The sequence below is a fragment of the Dicentrarchus labrax genome, unplaced genomic scaffold (assembly GCF_905237075.1).
Source record: "Dicentrarchus labrax unplaced genomic scaffold, dlabrax2021, whole genome shotgun sequence".
Lineage (NCBI taxonomy): Eukaryota > Metazoa > Chordata > Actinopteri > Moronidae > Dicentrarchus > Dicentrarchus labrax.
In genome coordinates this window covers 20,382,249-20,401,716 of record NW_026136701.1, presented here as the reverse complement: position 1 = coordinate 20,401,716, position 19,468 = coordinate 20,382,249, and the positions used below count along the sequence as shown (strand labels likewise).

At 41.0% G+C, this 19,468-nt stretch overlaps 1 protein-coding gene across 12 annotated transcripts in view; it reads right to left on the bottom strand.

Moving 5' to 3' along the window:
• The window catches only part of LOC127365723 (receptor-type tyrosine-protein phosphatase mu-like), a 153,221-nt gene that overhangs the window by 73,238 nt on the left and 60,515 nt on the right, over nucleotides 1-19,468 (bottom strand). For all 12 annotated transcript variants that reach the window (XM_051404118.1, XM_051404152.1, XM_051404135.1 and 9 more), the window contains exons 7-8: nucleotides 16,089-16,382; nucleotides 1,924-2,232 (exon numbers count right to left, since the gene is read on the bottom strand). In XM_051404118.1, the coding sequence (XP_051260078.1) occupies nucleotides 1,924-2,232; nucleotides 16,089-16,382 (603 nt within the window). The remainder of the gene's footprint in view (nucleotides 1-1,923; nucleotides 2,233-16,088; nucleotides 16,383-19,468) is intronic.

Sequence of the window (19,468 nt, the reverse complement as noted above, 5' to 3'; positions counted from 1 at the left end):
GATATTTTTCAAGGTAGAAATAAGTTCATAAAAAGTGTACGCTGTAGGATTTTCATGGATACATATTTACTGGTATTTTTTCATCTTATGTGCATGTTTGTCAAGAAAAATGTCAATAAAAGTTGAAGGAAAGCAGTTTCTCCTTTCCATTATGATTTATGATGTGCATAAAACAATCAATAAAAAAGCTTTTCAAGGACCTACGGTACACAAATAGCCACAAGGAAAGTCAAACACATCTTAATAGAAATTTGTGAAGATATTTTAAGTCAATGTCACTCAAAAACACACACGGTGATACATGTTTTACAGTAAAACTGAACACTCTTCACACAGATAAAAAAAGCAAAGATGAACTAGTAATGCCATGGGAATAGTGGAAATCTTAATCTTTCCACAATGTTTACTTGTGCTGAGATACTGCCAAAGAGATCTGGTCCTTTAACCCCTCATGTGAATTGCTTTCATTCTGTAAGCGAAACAGAATGATGTGGAGATGTTTTTTTTTCAAGATGTAGCTTCAAGAATGCAACTACAGCTACACCATGTCTGTACACTTGTTCCCATGAGATCCTAAACACACAGATCCACAGACACGCAGCAGTCAGAGAGTGAGAAACAGCCACTTTCAAGTTTCCAACCACAGATATCTGAGCCAGACATGACAAGACTCTCTTTTCGTCAGCTGAGCCTGTTTGTTATCTGGCGGCCGGGGTTCCTTGAGACTTCTATAGAGTTCATTTCCTGTGTCTGCTGAGGCAACACAGAAAATCTTTCATCTTTGAAGGAGGTGAAACAACCATACGACATAGAGGCTTGCTGTCTGACTCCTGTGCTCTCCTGAAAAAGATTTGGAAAATCCCAAACTTGTTTTTAGTTCGAGATGTTTATGATCAGGTGAAACTTGTCCACCCATCCTAATCATCAAAGAGTCACAACTTTAATAATTAACTAAAAAGTCACTCTTGGAAAGAACTTGCAACCGCTTTTCTAAAAGCCTTTAATGTTAGATGTTCATTTAATTCAGATGGCTTGGAATTAGCAGTACCACAATATTACAGATCATTAATTAATATTTCAATAAGATCACCCTGTTCAATTTGAGGTATTTTAACCCCCCTATTTAGCATTTATAAGCAGAAATAAACACTTAATAAATGGTTTATAATACATCATAATGGCTTTGTAAGCAAATATAAGGGCATTTATTAATGTTTACACACAAATCTATGGCTATAAACCTCTACACACCAATCAGCCCTAACATTATGACTACATGGGCTTCCCTGGTGGTCATAATGTTATGCAGCCCTATACTAAACAAACACTGTGTGTTCTGACAACTTTCTATCAGAACCAGCATTAACTTTTTCAGCAGTTTGAGCTACAGTAGCTCGTCTGTTGGATCAGATCACATGGGCCAGCCTTTACTCCCCACGTGCATCACTGAGCCTTGGCTACACATGACCCTGTCACCGGTTCACCGCTTTTGCTTCCTCGGACCACTTTTGATAGGTACTGACCACTGCAGACCGGGAAACATCCCACAAGAGCTGAAGTTTTGGAGATGCTCTGACCCAGTCGTCTAGCCATCACAATTTGGCCCTGTTCAAAGTCGCTCAAATTCTCACGCTGCCCGTTTTTCCTGCTTCTAACACATCAACTTTGAGGACAAAATGTTCGCTAGCTGCCTGATATATCCCACCTACTGACAGGTGCCATGATAATTTATTTATTATTTATTGGTGGCTAATACGAAGTATATGATTTTCTGTTCGCAAAGAAATCGTGTATTTTTTGTTTACTTTTTAATATATTTGCTTGTTTCTTTTTGTTTATAAGATCTAGGAACAGTTTGCATCTGGTAAAGTTTGTGTCATACCTCCCAGACCTGTACAAGAAATAGCCCTGCATCTCACTTACCATCCTCATCAGTCTGAACCTCCAGCTCTGTGCTTTCCATGACGCCCTCTGGGTTGCGAAGCACCAGCTTGACGCTGAGGTTGGTGAAGGGCGTCAAGTTGTGGATGGTGTGCTGAGGATCTCGGCTCTGGGTGTCATAGCACACCTCCTCCCGGGTCTCCTCCTTGCCGGCCACCCTGGAGCGGTACTGGACGGTCAGGTTGTAGCTGTGGCAGCGGGTCACATTGTAGCCCAGAGGCTCCCAGCGCACTGTCACCTGTTTGGACTGGATGTCCACCACTTCTAGCCTTCGTGGGCCGTGCATGGGCTCTGACGGGATGGACAGAGAGAGTGGAGAGTGAGCGTACATCAAGATAATCAATTAGGCCATATGAAATGGCAGGTAGTGCAAGATAGTTTCAATAAAATCAAGGAAATGACTGAGGTCTATGCCAGGGCACAGAAGGCGGTGTTCCTTTAGGTCAAATACAAATCTACTACCGAATTTTTCATAACACTTGAGACCCGGTCAATACTTTTTTCTACATTGAAATACCATTTCCTCTGTTTGGAATTCCAGAAAATATTTAAAAATTTCAAAGCCGCTGAGCATTGCCAAATCCTATCACCGTTGCTAACTCGGTCTCACAGCAGCTGCACACACCAAGACGCCACAGGTCTGTATGTGGAAACCCCACAGCAGGAGGTGTATCATCCCTTCAGAGCGTGCCGTTCCTCTGCTCCTTCTACCTTGTCCTTTGCCTCTTCCTCCCTCTTTTCCATCTCGCCCAGTGGCGGTCAGCTATTAGCACCACACTGATACAGAGTCAGCCAGCCTGTCAATCCAGGCAGGACACAACCCCCACTGCCATCCTATCACCTCTAATCACATACACACTGTGTCTCCTTGCCTTCTCTTCTACTTTCTCCATTTTCTTCTCTCTCTCTCCTTCCTTCTATCTCCTCTCCCTCAATTCCCCTTCTCTATATCCTCTCTCCTTTTCTGTTGCTCCCCCATTTCTATTTCCCACTCTCTCTCTTTTTCCTCATCTCTTCTCTCTGCTTTCCCCATCTATTTTACCCTCTTGCTCTCACTCTCTGCCTCTCCTACCTACGGGAGGAAAGCAGCCCAAGCACAAGGTAATGGGATCAATTTCCATTCCAGGTTAAATTCGCAGTCTATTTCTCTGGAACTTAACACTTTACCACCTATTAGGAAGAGCCAGGGCTCAATTTCCCTGTTCCCCAGGAGACACAGTCCAGCAATTCAGAGGCAGCCACGGCAGCCATGTTTAACATTCTGGAGGTGCATGGGGGGGGGTGGGGGAGACTGGACTGGACTGGAGCTCCAGCATGCTATTCATTTCTACAGGCTGTACAAAAAAACGTTTTATGCAGAAAAGCTACAAGACAGAATTGTTTTTACAGGAAATTAGGTCATGACATGTGACATGACAGAAGCATGTACAAGTGAGAAAGGATGTTGCAAGAAGAAACATGGTGAGAGAAAATAAAGGCGCCTGCCAGTTGAATGAAAGATGGAACACTTTCAGATCTCACAAGGAGAAACAACGGATGTGATCTCTCTGGCGCTTTCATAGAGCAGATGAAATAGCATTAGAAGGGCCCGACGGAGGCAAAGGAAGGGCTGTTGAAGACAGATGGGGATATCAATGTGCAGCATATAGTACATGAAGCATACACAAAGGGCTACAATGTCTGGATGGTGGAAAAACATCTTTCCAAAAGGAAGAAAATGGCAATTAGCTTCTCTTTAAGGAGGATTTGTCACAAGGTCTACAGAGTGCAAGAAACCACTAAATCCTTGACAGAGCATGTGTATCTATCAGCTTTTATAATGATTTAAACAGGAAAATGTATAAATCTCTGACTCTGTGAGCGGTGTTGTGCATTACAGCTTGAATAAAAGTGCTTAATATTTTTTGCAAAACCTTTCTGTAACACTGTGTAGCAGTTCTCCTTTGAACATTTGTCATCTCTGATAAAGGGTTCTCTGAACTTCAGTGATTGTTACATTTTGAAAGAAATGTTGTTCTTTGGTGGAGACTGGTACCTGTATGTCAGACATCTACATTCAAAGAGATAAGCTGTAGAGTGAAATATTTAGCATAACAGACAATAAGTAAGCTTATTCCTATCTATTAGCAAACTGCAAAATGGGAATAAATGTAATACTTCACAAAGCGATCTGCCAAAAAATAAGAGAGAGATTCTAACAGAACTGGGAAGAATTGGCGAAGGAAAACAGGCCTCTTCAAATAGCTTGAAATGTCGGGAAAGCCATCCAGAAAATAGAAGTTTAAACCCCTTTATTTGCGGAACTATCTGTTGGCCGCACTCAGTAGGCAACGGTTACACTAAAAGCACAGAGAATTGCAGGGTGGCCAGGCACAGAAATCAAATTAAACCAGATGCTCTCAAAGTGACAAATGCACCAAAGTGTGAATCTCACGCAGACATGCACGAGCAGCTGGGAGGAAGCCACATTTCTGGAGCATTCAAGGATAATGTCACAGTCCCATCTTTGCGGAACATCATAGATAATGTCCACAGCACCCTAATTTTGGCCAATGGAGAGATGCCAACAAGAAGGGGAATCACTTGTGAAAAATATACTGTGCAGGGAAATATCCCATGCAAAACAAGAAGAATCAATAATTTATTCATATATACTTTTAAACTTGGCACATGGTAAGAAGATATTTTTGCTAGTAAGCGAACAGTGATAGTGCAGGTATATAAAGAAACATTGGCCATTTAGTAAACAGCTCTTATGAGTATTCTATAGCCTCTCCCTGGAGTTTTGTTGAGAAAAGGCTAATTGTTTGTTGCCCCATTGGCTCCCTGTAGTGCAAATGCCAGCTGTCTGAGGGAGGCAGTAAAATGTGACGATCTGTGGCGGACGCCCAATCACAACTTGTACCCCATGACTCAGAATGACATCATCTGTTTTCGTGAACAACAAGGTGCCTCATCCATTTCAGAGCCTGGTCATGGTTGACTTTGAAGGAAGAGGAAAGAGAAAAAGAAATACACCCTGTACCCTCTCCCCCACTTAATCTGAAATGAACGGGTCGCGCTGAATGGCTGATATCCTTTATAAATCCTTCAGTGCATAGATGGGGGCTATGCAGCCATTTTTAAATAGGCCCATATGCCCATGAATGACAGCTGATGAGATGAGCCTCTTACCCCAGTCTACTGTGACTGCTAGTTTAGTTTTATTGACTGAGCAGTAAGAGGCTCAGTATGAAAAGCACAAGCGCAAATCACAACAAGGAATAACAGGGCTATCTCTTGAAATCCATACCTTTTTTATTTTTTTACAATTCTCACAAACTATCACACTGAGGGCGACGTTGGGGTGAAAGTACTGAAAATACGACTCTAATATCTCTCCAGTATGGCAGATATTTCCAGTGGAATAGAGTTATAATAATGGCTATGAAAGCATCCCTTGGAGCAGGAAATTGCTGAGGTCTATCTTATGCCAGGGCACACAGAATGAGCTCCAGAGAGAGCCAGATTGGTATTCCAAGCGGTGGACAAATTATCACCTGCCCCACACTCACCGATGTAATTGAATAATTTGAATTTGACATTTACATAGAACTATTAGTGATTTTTTGTCATTACAGTGTGACATTTAAATAATGTTTTTAGAAATTATCAGCACATTATTGCCTCTTGTTAATTTGAATAGGCCCTGCATACATGCTGCTGCAGCCGAAGTGACAACATGATTTCCCAAAACATGAAACAACAACAACAAATAACCGCATGTTGCAACCGTCTGTCCTAAAGGGGGGTTTCAAATGGTGCACTTAGCCCCTGGGTAGAGCGAGACATTAGTCCTGGATGAAAGGAAACAAATTGGGCATGTCCGGAGCACAGCCACTTTACTGTGAGACAAGTGTGTGTTGTGGAGTGTGTGTATGTGCGAGTGTGTATGAGGGGGGCAGTGTGTGTTCTCAAGCATGTTTACAGTCTTATGCGAGTGAAGAAGTGTCCCTATGCTCGTACAGGAGCCAAGATCTGGTTCCTCAGCATCTTACTGGCTATATGTACAGAAGAACGATTTACTTATCAGATCTCCCTCAGGCTTCGCAGTGTACGAGTCATTCAGAAAGCCAGGATCTTTATCAGATCCACATCGATTAAGAGCAGAAAAGCCCGGTGCTGGCATAGACTTCCATCTCCCTGCTCAGCAAACAGAACCAGGAGGGGGGAAGAAAAGACTACTTCCCCAATGATTAGAAACCACCGTCAAGTCAATGTGGCTCCTGAGCCTGGTTGCTATCTCATCAGGATGAAACGGTGGAGGAGGAGGAGTAGGAGGAGGAGGAGGAGGAGGAGGATGAGGAGGGAGCCTTGTTGTTTGGAGATGAAAAAAAGAGACTTTCACAGGATGGCATGTAGACTGTCGGATTCCTTGCTGGAGAATGTCAGCCGGGGCTTGTCACACGCAGGCGCCTTCGTTGTAGACAGTACCAAAACAACATGACAACTGCGGAGATTAAATCCTGGTCAGAGGGCTGTTTTCGTGTAAAGTGTTCTATTCTAGACAGTGGGCCTGGTATTGCCATCACTTATCTCTCCATTGCTGTGTGTTATTCACTCTGTTCTGTTTGAGCTGGGCGGGCTGGGAGGCGAGCACATTTGTTTGCCTCTTTCTATTACATCTCAGTGATAGCACTGAGGCCATTGAGGTAATGACATGGGTTTTACACTTAGGAAATCATTTTCATATCCCGCAGAAGCGAGCCGTAATGATAGCTTTTGATAACCGACAATCAAAGCTCCATCACCCTCCTAGAGTGCTTCTCTATGCAATGCTCTGGAGGAAGAGAAAGGGAGGAGGGAGGGGGTTAAGAGGGAGAGATGGAGGGAGTCAATGTGTGGGTGGATGGGTGGGTGGGGGGGGTCAGAGAAAGGAAGCTAAGACAGAGGAAGGGGGAGGGTAGTAGTGCCAAGGTTTTTGTTGCCATCAAATGCAACAAGTCAAAATCAGGCCTTGAGGGGTGACACATGTACACATGTTATAATTGATAGCACTTTAAAAGGCACTGTACATGGACCTCTTGTGTTCTAACATCGCCCTCTACGCCCATTACAAAGTCAGAGACAAATGCCCACGTGCTCAGGACACACACACACACACACACACACACACACACACACACAGACACTTTGCCCATACACCTCGGAGGCGTGGATAATCACAAGGATTTATTGAATGGTGCTGGTCGCTCCTCACTCTATCAAGTCCTTCTTTATAGGCCTCATGATAAATGAGACTGCCATGATGGGTGAGGATGAGGGGCGGAGGGGCCTACAACACGCTGGATCGAATTGAAACCACAGAATGAGCCCCGGCGCTGGGTCGGGCTGGGCTGCCACCTTGTCTGATGAACCCCCCGAAGCTGTAAGGGTGGAGATGAATGGGTGAATGCCTACGTTCTAACAGCACTGAATAAAAAGGGAGAGCGAAAGCATGCAAGGGAAAGTAAGATACACCCTTACCAGCACAGGAGGATGATGCATGACTCAACTGTCAAGTCATACCAAGTGCTTGTCTTTGTTCATGATGGACCACCATACCATACTGTATGCTGCCTTAAAAAAAACCAAAGAGCTCAACCGTGTGATGTACAGAAAATCTGTTTATCATTTATTGTGCGTGATTTTATGGCTAGAATTATCCAGAGCATTTAAGGGTTGAGTCATGCTTGAATAAAACTAGTTCATACTACCAGTTGTATGACCATGTCAGAAAGTGTTTATAGTCGTTCTGAACGGCAACTGCAATGAGAAGTGAAAAGCTGGCCATCAAAGAGAGGGGGGTGTTGCGATATTGTTCAAACATGGGGATAACAGTGCACATTTTCAGACATTCTCTCCTGGAAGAAATTCATAGTGTTGCACTAAGTTTTTCACATGAAAAGTGACAGAAATAATGATATTTTTGGCTGTCTGTCAAGAATGAAAGAGAGAATGAGAGAGAGGTTCAAATCCTGCTCGTTTTCTCACCTACAAACAGCTGCCAATCATGGCGTAAAGTGGTTGTGAATGTCTGATTGTCGGTCTGCGACATTGGAAAGGTATTCAACCATACGACAAGCACTTCCGAAGACAAAAATACTGGCAGTTTACTGCTCTATTGCTTCAAATTAACTTTTTGGCAAATCTGCACTAAGGAGTGCAGTTGAATAAGCTGCATCCAGTTCATATTGTTCCTATTGTTCCCTGTACCTCAGCCGTGGATGTACAGATAATCGAAGATTGTGAGACAAGCTCTAAAGATACGTCTTTTCTGCTTGATCTTGGGTTCATGTATGTTTATCCGCAATGGATAAGTGTTTATTACTGGAAAGAGTAGATTCTGCAGATTCAAGTAGCTAAGACGGATTTATAACAGATTTTTTCATGCATAATGCATCAATTTGGTGCTAGGGGTTTGAAGACTTCATAATCCATATTTTTGCATGAAATCAGTAATTTCATAAATGAATAATAGTTACTTATTCCCATAATATTGTGCAGCATACTGGGCAGTGCAGTAGTGTAAACGTACTGTGCTGCAGAGTACAACAGTGAAGCACAACTGATGGCAGTATTGCCATGGCTTGAAGACTTCTCTTGAAGATGCAAATAAACATTTTGATTTGCTTCAAATACCAAGCACCTAAAATGTTATTAAAAAATGGAAATGGAATAAATAACTCAATAAATATCAGGGTATAAAATGTCAGTAGGTGGTCTTTTCTATCACTGACCATTTAGAGGGATTAAAAGAACAAACCTAGGAAGTGTTCCTCAGGGGCAAAAGGTGAAGGAAAGCACAAGTCCACCAACCGGATGAAAACAAATGGACAGCCAGTTGATGGAAAGAGTAGAGGCAGCGGAGGTGGAACTGGTTAAATCAATCTTTCATTTCGTTTCCAGCAATATGCTGTGCAGTGATTGGGGTCAGAGTGACAGGTAGACTGACCCCCTCCTCTCCCATCTGCCTTAACACATACACATGCCCACACATCCATCTCCACTATCAGACCAGGCTTTGTCTTTTGTGTTCAGGTTCCTGGGGAAAACGCCTGTGGTTAGGGCTTACAAAACGGGAAGAACACAAGCCCTCATTTACCGACGGGGACGCAATCTCTACAGGAGCAGTGGGAGGTTACCAAGGTGATTCTTCAACTTCAACACTCCCCAGATGGCCAGCGTGGCATTGTCATTTGTCGCCAAAAACCTGCATGTGTCGCACTCAACTCAGGGTGTTACCCAGAGTGTAAATCAAAGTGAAGCGCTTGACTTTGTGAAATGGCTGCTGCGTTTTCTGAGCCACCTACTTAGGAGATATATGAGATCTAAGATCTAGCTATCTAGGTGGGGGAATACAGGATATAAATCGCAGCCTTCATGACATTCCTGTCCTTTAGTTGAGGAAGAGACGAACAAATGTTCTTGAGTTAGAGTTATACAACCCGACTGAATGAGTGCTTCCTGGACGCCTAGCAAGGGAAATGGGACATCTATAATTCAGCAAAAGGATGGAGAAAATCTGTGACAAAAATTACAGCAGATAGACCATGAATAATTAAACATGAAGAATAGAAACATTTAAAGACCTTGAGAAGCATTTCAGTTCAAATTTAAAAACAGTAGAAAAAAAGGATCTTGCCAAGCCTGACTAAACTACAGCTACTTATCATTCTCCTGAGGCTTAAGAGTTGAGGTTACAAACAACCTCAATGATAATTGTTTGTGAGCTGAAGAGTACAGTAAGAAGAGAAGTTTATATGGATGTCACCAGAGTATCCGTTGCGCACATCTGTTCTCAGAGTCTCACTTTCTTTGTGTTTGGGGAATAGATGGCGTGATAGAGATGAGGGAAATAATGATAATGAAACAGCTACAAATTCAGAGTTTCTCTCACTCTGTGTCTTTCTCCTTTCCAGCTGCAGTTGTTTAAAGATGTGTCCTTGAGAGGAACACAATTTGCCTTTTGCAGGGCCAATATCATAGAACACAATTCGCCATTCTACTTCCAACTGCCTGTGATAAAAAGACTTTTATTGTGGCCCTCCTATAACCTTCCTGCACAGCACAAACTCAATCTATCCTGTTTTCTCCAACTGACAAAAGAACACAAATTCAATGGGCCTCAAACAGAGGGGTTTCATTCGCCTTGCTGCAGACAATATATAAACCCTATAGGTCACATGACTGCCAGCTATTGTGGGTGACAAACCAGACAATTGTTATCTGAAATGGTGAGGTGAAGTGGATTTCGATTCACGCCTTAAAGCAACAATAGCATTAATTAGACACATCAAACCTAGCAAACAGTTGCCTTTCCTTGTAGACCCACAGAGATAGATCTGCTCAATCTCAGCCAAAGGAAAAAAAAATAAAGGCAGCCATCATAAAGGGTTAGCCATCACTGAGGCAATTTGCCCTGTAGACATGCATGAAGCTATAGATGGGGAAAAAATAGCAGTTAAAGCTGACAGATCATCATTCTGCCTATGTTAATAAAATGTCAAGGCTTATGTTAGACAATAATTGGCAAGGGGAAATATACTGACTCTCAGTGTGACTAGAAATAATGTAGGCTGATGGAGATAACCTGGTTGGCAGACTAACAAAAGCATTCCACAATTTGAGAACTACACACTGTTATGAACTTGTATCTCTGTCCTTGGAGCTATGCAGCATCCTTCCTAGTCTGCTTCTTTTATTCTTCAACTACGCTGTTTCAGTGTGTACACACACACACACACACACACACACACACACACACACACACACACACACACACACAGTGTGCAGAGACTTCATGCAAGTGGTACCAAACCCTAACTGTTGGTCAGTACATCAGGTCATTAAATCATCTTGTCAAAGTGAATGGTTTCTTAAACAATTAAGAAGACATTAGAAAAAATTGCACTTTCCAAAGCTTTTTTGACAGCTGAACAATGGCAGAAAAAAGGAATGAGTCTTCATTACTTGTAAGGTTTAAAAGAGAAGACGAAAGAAAAGGTGGATTTTTCAGTAAACGGAATCGACAGACAGCTAACAGTACAGCTTATATGATTGTTATCATGACCACTATGCTCGTGTAACAGAATTACTTTTTTCCCAGAGTTTGCGTGTGATTCACAAACTTCAAGGTCTGGCAGTGATGGCGTGTATGTCCATGTATCTTAAGGAAGGAAGGAAGGAAGGAAGGAAGGAAGGAAGGAAGGAAGATAGATAGATAGATAGATAGATAGATAGATAGATAGATAGATAGATAGATAGATAGATAGATAGATAGATAGATAGATAGATAGATAGATAGATAGATAGATAGATAGATAGATAGATAGATAGATAGATAGATAGATAGATAGATAGATAGATAGATAGATAGATAGATACTTTAGTTATCCCGAGGGAAATTCGGAAGTAAGTACATTGCACCAAAACTGTCCTGAGCACGGTGAATATTACACCTTTCTCTAAAGCTATACATTGTCTACTGTATTCTACTCTACCCTTAACAAGAGGGATTCTGTCGGTGTTCTACATTTTCTGTCCATTGAATTAATTTAAAAAGTATCCCAATGCACAAAATCTTTTTGCTGATAATTGATCAATCTGATTTGTCTGCATAAAGAACAGAATTTCCATATTCATGGTACTAGTTACAGTATGATTGGAAAAATGCTCTTGTACAGCTGTAAACCTAATACGGGACAGGAGATTACCAAGTATGTTGGTAAAGGTGCATGTAAGCAAGACTGTGGACAGTTTTTTTGTGAAAGTAGTAGAGCATATATATATATATATATATATATATAAATCCTCTGGAAAAGAGAAGTAGGGTCACGTCAGTAAACGTGTTGGCAGTCAATCTGCAAGTTTTGTTGCAGCAACTCTGGTATCCGGCCAGTGCATCAGAAGCTTTAAATAAATACTTGGAATTTACTTACATTTTTGCAGGCAAGGAGCAGCTAACTTTATTTTTCTTTCTAGGCATGTTTGGAAGCCCCTTTTCCTCACCGTACTGTACTGCAATGGACTAAAAAAACAACTTTAATGACCTTTAATGAAAATCTGTTTAAAAAATAAACTTAATATCAAATTAATGGGGGGAAATGAACATGATTTTCTAAAAACATGTAAAGGTTTGCAGGAATTATTACAATGGGAAAGAGCATCCTGAAAAACTGTCATTCATTGAGACATTCACACCTGTTTTGAAGATTTGTTACATCCCTGCACCAATGTCACTGCGACAAATTATTGTACTTGGCAAATAAAGTATTTTTACCACTACTACCATTTTCATGTTGCCAAACACTGGCATCGTTCTTATTTGCATCCAAACAGACCTGGTCTTTCCCAAATGAACCAGGAGGCTAAATGCAAATAACCAACCTTGGTGTGGGTGAGCATAATTGCGCAGCTCCTCCCTACTCTCCATTGTTATAAACGAGTGTTTAAGCGAGGGCTGATCCCTGATTAACGCTGATTCCCCTGTGTTTAATAGCACTCAGTGCAACAGAATGGCAAAGTAAAAACAAACAGATGAGACTACTCCCACGTGGTACCAGAGCGCAGATGGAGACAACTTATAGACGGAGATGTGGAGTTGGCAGAGGCAGGAGTCTGTGGCAGGTGTTTGGACCCAGCATGGACATCATGTACTGCCATTTTTAAAGCGCCCGGGAGCCAGCGGGACAGCGAAGGCCATAGGGTGGAGATGAGGCACACAGGACAGACTGTTCTTCTACCATGGAAACTAGTGTGAAATTATCTCAGAATCAGAAACAAGTGCTGTGTAGAAAAACATGCATTTGTGCCCCTCACCCTGGCTCAATCAGCATTTTTTAAAATAAATAATTACATAATTTAATAATGACATTATTAAAATGAGAAAAGTACCTTATCAGAATAACTTTGAAGTAACAAAATTTTCAAAATTTTTGCTTGTAAGGTGGATTGAAACCATGTTCAAAATGTATGTGTGGCTGTCTTAACTCAAAGCAGATTACGATGTGAAAATTGAAAAACTCTGGCAAATACTTTTCCACACAGACAGTACAAGTACAACGCAGACTGCAGAGGAGTAGTTGTTTAAGGCTTGCTTATCTGCCTTCCTAGTGTGGGCTGGAAATGGTTTCTCTGTGTGAGATGGTCTCTCAATAGTGTTGCTGAAATACAGGGCACCCTGCTGAGATCCTAGGGCACCACCTGATAATACAGTGTCTGTCTTCAAGTAGCACTTACCAAGCGTGGAGAACTCTGAAGAGGTAAACAACTTCACACAGACAAATTTCACACGGAAGCAGAGTGCAGTTACCAAATGTTTTTCTCTTTTACCTGAAAAATGTTTGGTGAGTAATTTTGTACCAGTAGGAAAGGGGGAAAATAACAAATTTTAACAAGTTGTGAAATTCAGCATTGACGGTCCAAAGACATGAGGCTATGCAAGAGCAAAATGTTGTTTGAATCATTCTGTAAACCCTTGAAACCTACAAATAACCCCCCAGAGCAATCACAGAGCCTTGGATAAGACATTCTTTTGATGTTCACTAGGAAAGTAATGGAAGTGCTTCATGGGAAAGAAAACCTTTCAAGGCTACCCCTTTCTTCCTCCTGCTTCTGAATTGAATTGGTAGCGTCCTTGCATTATACATTCCCCATTTTACAGAAGATTGAATTAAAATATCCTTTGTCATCAGAAACATTGCTCAGTTTGTGAAGTGACCAAGGCATGGCTATGAATAATTATGCAAGAGACAGTGCTCTAAAGTGGCCTCAGATTTTCATTAGCGCCACCAGACAGCAGTGCAGGGAGAGGGGGAGCAAGTCTCTGGGCCTGTCTGTATCAACAGTGATGTATAGCACAGCCCTGTGAGTCTTAGCCGTTCAATTAGGAGCTCTGCTGAGGCCCAGCCTGTCAGAGGGAAAGACCAGCAGAGAGCCGGACAAGATCAAGAGCTGCTTCCTCAAACACACTTCAGGAGCCGAGGCCATCAATCTCCCCGACTGTGACCAGCAGGGTGGCCAAGGGGCAGGGCCCCCGCAGAAGCTGGGCCTGGCTCAGAAGGCTGCACAGGTAGGGCCATTCATCCCTATCAGCCAGACTAAAAATGAATAAGCTCATGACCTTCACAGTGGGGAGAGGGGGTTACACCCTGGGTAGGGAGGGGAGAAAAATCTCATTTTCATCAGCATTTCTCTGGACACCAAACAGCATTAGCCTGGGAAAATGCTGAGGCTAGGTTTGTTTTGTTCCCCGAGTTGGCATCCCAGTACAGCATGGGAATTTAGCTGGTTAATGTTGTGAGAAGGGCAATTTGTACAATATCATCAGGCATTCTAAAAGTGTTTATGTCCATGTTCGAGTATGAATGGCCACAGTATAGCAGCACTATAATGATCTAAATTTAAGGTGCCACTCTGCTTCACACATGATATCAATCTGTGTTGCTGATGAATTAGGAAGCTTGCAGGGACTTTGGAATAAGAATTAAGCTGAAAAACAAGTAGTTATAAAGCTAACCATTTGGCAGGGCAGTTTTCAGCTCTGTTACTATAAATCATATCAATTATTGTGACACACAGCTGTTCCAAATAGCAAAGCGAGTTAAAACTTGTTATTATTCCATTGGTTCACAGGGGTTATCAGTTTTTTCTATTACATGCAATGTCTAAAAAGTATGCACAGTCCTAATTGTTCCAGGTGCTCACTGGAGAATACATTACTTAGAAAGAAGACAATTTATGTCCATATGCCAAAAATCTTAATGAAGATCTATAGGTGGAAACAATAAAAACACAAAGGGCTTTGTCTACTATAGGAGAAATAATTGCCTAAGTAAAAACTGCAATGATATATGTTGGGTAATTATGAGCTGGAGTTATTTGCTTCAAATGCTATGAGGCTTTAGAGGAAACACAATGGAGCACTACCAACAATGGAGGCCTGATGGATATTTATTGTATGCAGGGGGTGATTTTTAAAAATAGGAATCTTTTTGAAATGTTTTGTTTGTGAAAGTAAATTAAGGATAAACTCAAATACAACAAGCCTTAGGCAATAACAATACAATAATTGAAAAAAAATAACTATTGAATGAATGGATGGCTTGAACTGCTTTGACCACTCTTTCACTGGATTGTGGATTTCACTATCTTTCTCTTTTGATTTTAATCAAGTGGGACACTTTTGTTCTCTGTTGTATCAGACCGTCATTGTGCTGGAACTGTGCAAAGTGCTGACAGTAAAAATGAACCTTGTTTTTTCAGTTATTAGCACTGTTAGCTGTAACATAGATTTTAGCCTTGTTTTTAGATCCGTAGAATGCCGAGAGCGGGTATCGAACCAGATCCAGAGCCGGGCAGGGGCGATGTAAACTGGCACAAACATAGCAAATGACCAAGAGACCAAAGAGGACGACGGAAGAAGCTAAGAAGAGTAAAACATGGTGACCGAGCAAAAGGCAGCCGGACAAGAGTAAATCCGGGACTGCCTTTTAGTTGTTAGAGAGCTCTGTGAAATAAAAGGCTGCAAACAGAAGGCATGCTGGCCTTCTTGCTGATGGACTAGTAAGTAATATTAGTTAGCTTGCTTTGTTTTTGCACTTACTCGATGTTTGGCTGCATTAGAAAAGTTGTCTAATCGCTAGTTTTTGATCATAAGTAATGTAATCACAAGAAATGCACGTTTACAGCTGGGTACAGTGGGTAGCAAATCACCCAAATCTTGCATAGTGTTACTTTAAGGCTAGGCTTTACATGTGTCATCAATAACTAGTAATCACTTTTCCTATGTTGGTTTTTGATTCTATCATCTTTACTGGTTGAAACACTAAATTTTGAACAAATTATTTTGTAACAGATTTGAAAAGCTCCAAATACAAATTTCCCTGGGCATCACATTTGATGTGTAATTGACAGGTCATTAATTATCAAGCTACAGTTGAGAGAGAGTTACTTGCCAAACTCCTGTGTTGCCTTGCAAGGCCTCAGACTGTACATGTACATGTGTTGACGTAGCAACCATAGCCACATGGATTTGGTTTTTAAGCATGACACCATGAAACAACACTGTGTATCATTTCCTTAAAATCCCAGCAAGGCTTTGTAAGTAATTGTATTTTTGGCCTCACCAGCACATTTGGTCCTGGCTCTCAGTGGGGGTCCGGGCGCGCCAGTGCCTCCCTCCAGAGGTCTGGTCAGCAGAACACTGATCTCGTATTCCGTGTCTGGATCCAGGTGGCCGATCTTGTGTGTGGTCTTGTCTACAGGCTGCAGGTCATACATGGTACCAGACACAGTGCGGTATTCCACCTCCCTGTCGATGATTGGGCCATCCCCATTGATGCTGTTGGCATTCAGCTGGATCCAAAGATAGGTGGCACCAACAGCAGTCAGCTGAGGTGGTGCAATTGGCACCGGGGGCTCTAGGGAAACAAAAAGGTTTTGATTGATGTTCGATAATTAAACTATAATGGTGAAATTAAGGAAACTCTTGACAGTACAAAAAATAACAACTTTTTTTTAATTTGTGTAAAAAGTACTGACATTCCCAAACAAAAAAAAAGAAGAAAGAAAAGACAGTGGATGAATGCTTGTACCCAGCAAACAAGACACTCAAAATCAATTTCTTCTTTTAAACAATGAACCACATCAGAATACTCTTGAAGCACATTATAGTATCTTCATGTTTTCTCCAATCATCAAGGTATTTAAGAAGAGCCACGTAACAATCAATAGTGTCAGCTTGGTGAGCACTCTCATCATCAGTAGACAAAAGTCACCAAGACCTCGGCAAACGATGCTCCTATTGAACAACATATTGATTTCAATCAGAGGACTTCAATGGAAAAGCCTCTGATAATTGACAACTACTGTAGTTGTCATCTCTCTTGTCTGATTCCAGAGCTGGTTTAATCTCTCAGCTCATGACTGCCGTGGAATTTTGCTCTTCTTTAGAGCCAAAAATCATTGCTGGGAAAGCCTGAAGTACAGCTCTACAGCATGTTAACTATGTCAACTATTGTTACATATATAACACAAGTCAACTTCCTACTTTACTTGTCATGTGCAGATATAATAATAAACAACAAAATAACAAAAGTCTTAGAAATATGATTTTAAGAAAATTGGTCAGCATTGCTTTTCTACCAAAACATAACTGCTAATACAAAAGAGCTGGTTAAAAATGGGATTTGAAGGAGATGCAGTTTGGGTGTTCAAGCTCTGTACAATATGCGCAAATCTCTTTAACTGATCTGAAGTGGAATTAAAAAGTACCCTGTGGAGTGTCAGACCTCTAGAACTGCTATGGAGCTGTTTTTCTATAAGTGGATATCAATAGGAGGCAGTAACAAAACAAGATATACTGCAATGCTTCAGGAAAGGTAAGGGAGGAGATGACTGCAAGTAGGACAATGTGGATGCAAACAATACTGGATTCAAAATATTTCAGTTTTGTAAATGTTTTATGACAAAGAAGATAAGAAATATAAGTCCCGTTAAAGAGACCTGTTCAACCGTGGTGGAGTAAGTATTTGGATATTATAATTAAGTAAAAGTATTAATATGACAAATACTCAATTAAAAGTCAAAGTCCTGCATTGAAAATGTTAAAAAAGTATTAGAAAATGTACTTCATACTATCAGAGTAAAAGTACACATTTAGAAGAGTTTCCCTTCTGAGTGGTATACTATTATAATATGAGATTAATATTACTAATCCATTAACACGTAAGCAGCATTTTTATATTGTAGCTCATCAAGGTGAAGTTAATTCTAACTATTTTTTATGCTGTTGGGTAGTTTAGTCACATCACATTTTAAAACCTTCATCTGTAAAGTAACTCTGAATCAGAGTTGTCAAATAAATGCAGTGGACTAAAAATAACTAAATGTCCCTGTAATAGTGTAGAATAAAGGGCAGTACTACCAGTAAGAATACAATAAGACAATTCAAACTGAGAAATTGTTTATCACCATCAAACTCTTTATACTTTCACACTCAATAGAGCATGTGAGGATAGCTTGATTTGTGCTGCAGCCTTTGTGTAAACTAGACTCACTGTACACATGTCCCAATCTTTCAAAGTAAGAGACCTTCACAAAATGGAAACAAATTAAGTTATTTTTATATAATAGGAAACTGCAGTCTTTGGTTAATACATAAGAGAAACATTTCCACAGACTCTATTGCAGAAATATTTAATGAAAGTAATGACGTTTTTCTCCTAAATGAATAGTGCAACACTTAGAAATTAATCTTTTCTAGGGACTTTGAACCTTTAATATGTCTGTTTGGATTTGTTGGAAATGTAATCTCAAATTCTTCAATACAAGTTTATCTCTTTCAGACAAATGTGGTGTTCAATGACAACCTTGAAGATGACCCTTTCTCTGTTATGTCACCAATATTTGTGTAATCTTGCTTAAACCTTGTGCCATTTCTGGTTTAATGAGGCTTCTCGAAATGTCATTTACTGTGGGATATTTTCAGTATTGTATTATTATATAACCAACCAAGAGGACGTTCAGTAACATTTGAGGGGAGGTGTGATTAGAAACTTCAGACGGCTACAAGAATAGTTCCGCACTTTTATCTTCACTTTTTAAAATGCTTGTAGGGACAACAATACAGGGACAACAGAACCAGTCCACCTTCTCTAGCTCACTGCTATGTCTTTCATGCATTGCACACTCCTGTCTCCTGGTGCAACTAAAAACCTGCCATTGTCAACAAAGAGCTATGACCCACAGCCAAGGCATTGCTTAGGAATCTACCCTTGTCATGCACTACAATAGTTACACGTCCCAGAGGCCACGGTGAGTAGCTCTAATGAGCACACACATGTAACAGAATAATGCCATTAGTCGCCTGGCTGCTTCTCATGGAGTTGTCATGGAGAGGGAGAAGTCTCCAGGCATAATAGGAAGAGGCTGAGGTGTCCTACAGAGAATTGGAGGCTCTCCCTTAGCAGATGGTTACCCCACGGTGACCTCTGTTGCAGGTCCCTAAACTCCCACTAATCCAAGCTTCCAGTTTGGCTGTCAAACATCACCTAAAGCGAACCAGCTAATCCAGCAGGTCTTCTCCTGGACTTACACGCAGTGCACCAGTCTGCGTGTTTGAGCCAGACAGGAGAATGAGGTGAGCCAAAATCTGGCTTGTTTTGATGGTCTTTTATGGTCTGTTGTTATGTCTTAAAAGGGGTTTAACTGAGTTAAGTGGCAAAATGCTCGGATTCATTTAAACAGCAGAAAGCAGCACAGGCTCATCCTGTAATACCATTCTGCATTGTATAATGGTGTATCAAATAATACTGGTATTGTTATTGTGTTTGACATTTGTAATCTTTTAATGCATCAAATGAAGCTAAAATGTATAAAATGGGTTTCCAAATGTTGGTTTCAGAGAACCAAGAACTCTGGTTTTCTTGTAGTTGTCTTTTTTTTTTTTTGATTTTATTTCTCTCAAAAAGCAGATGGCATCTATGCCTAAAAGTCCAGATGTATT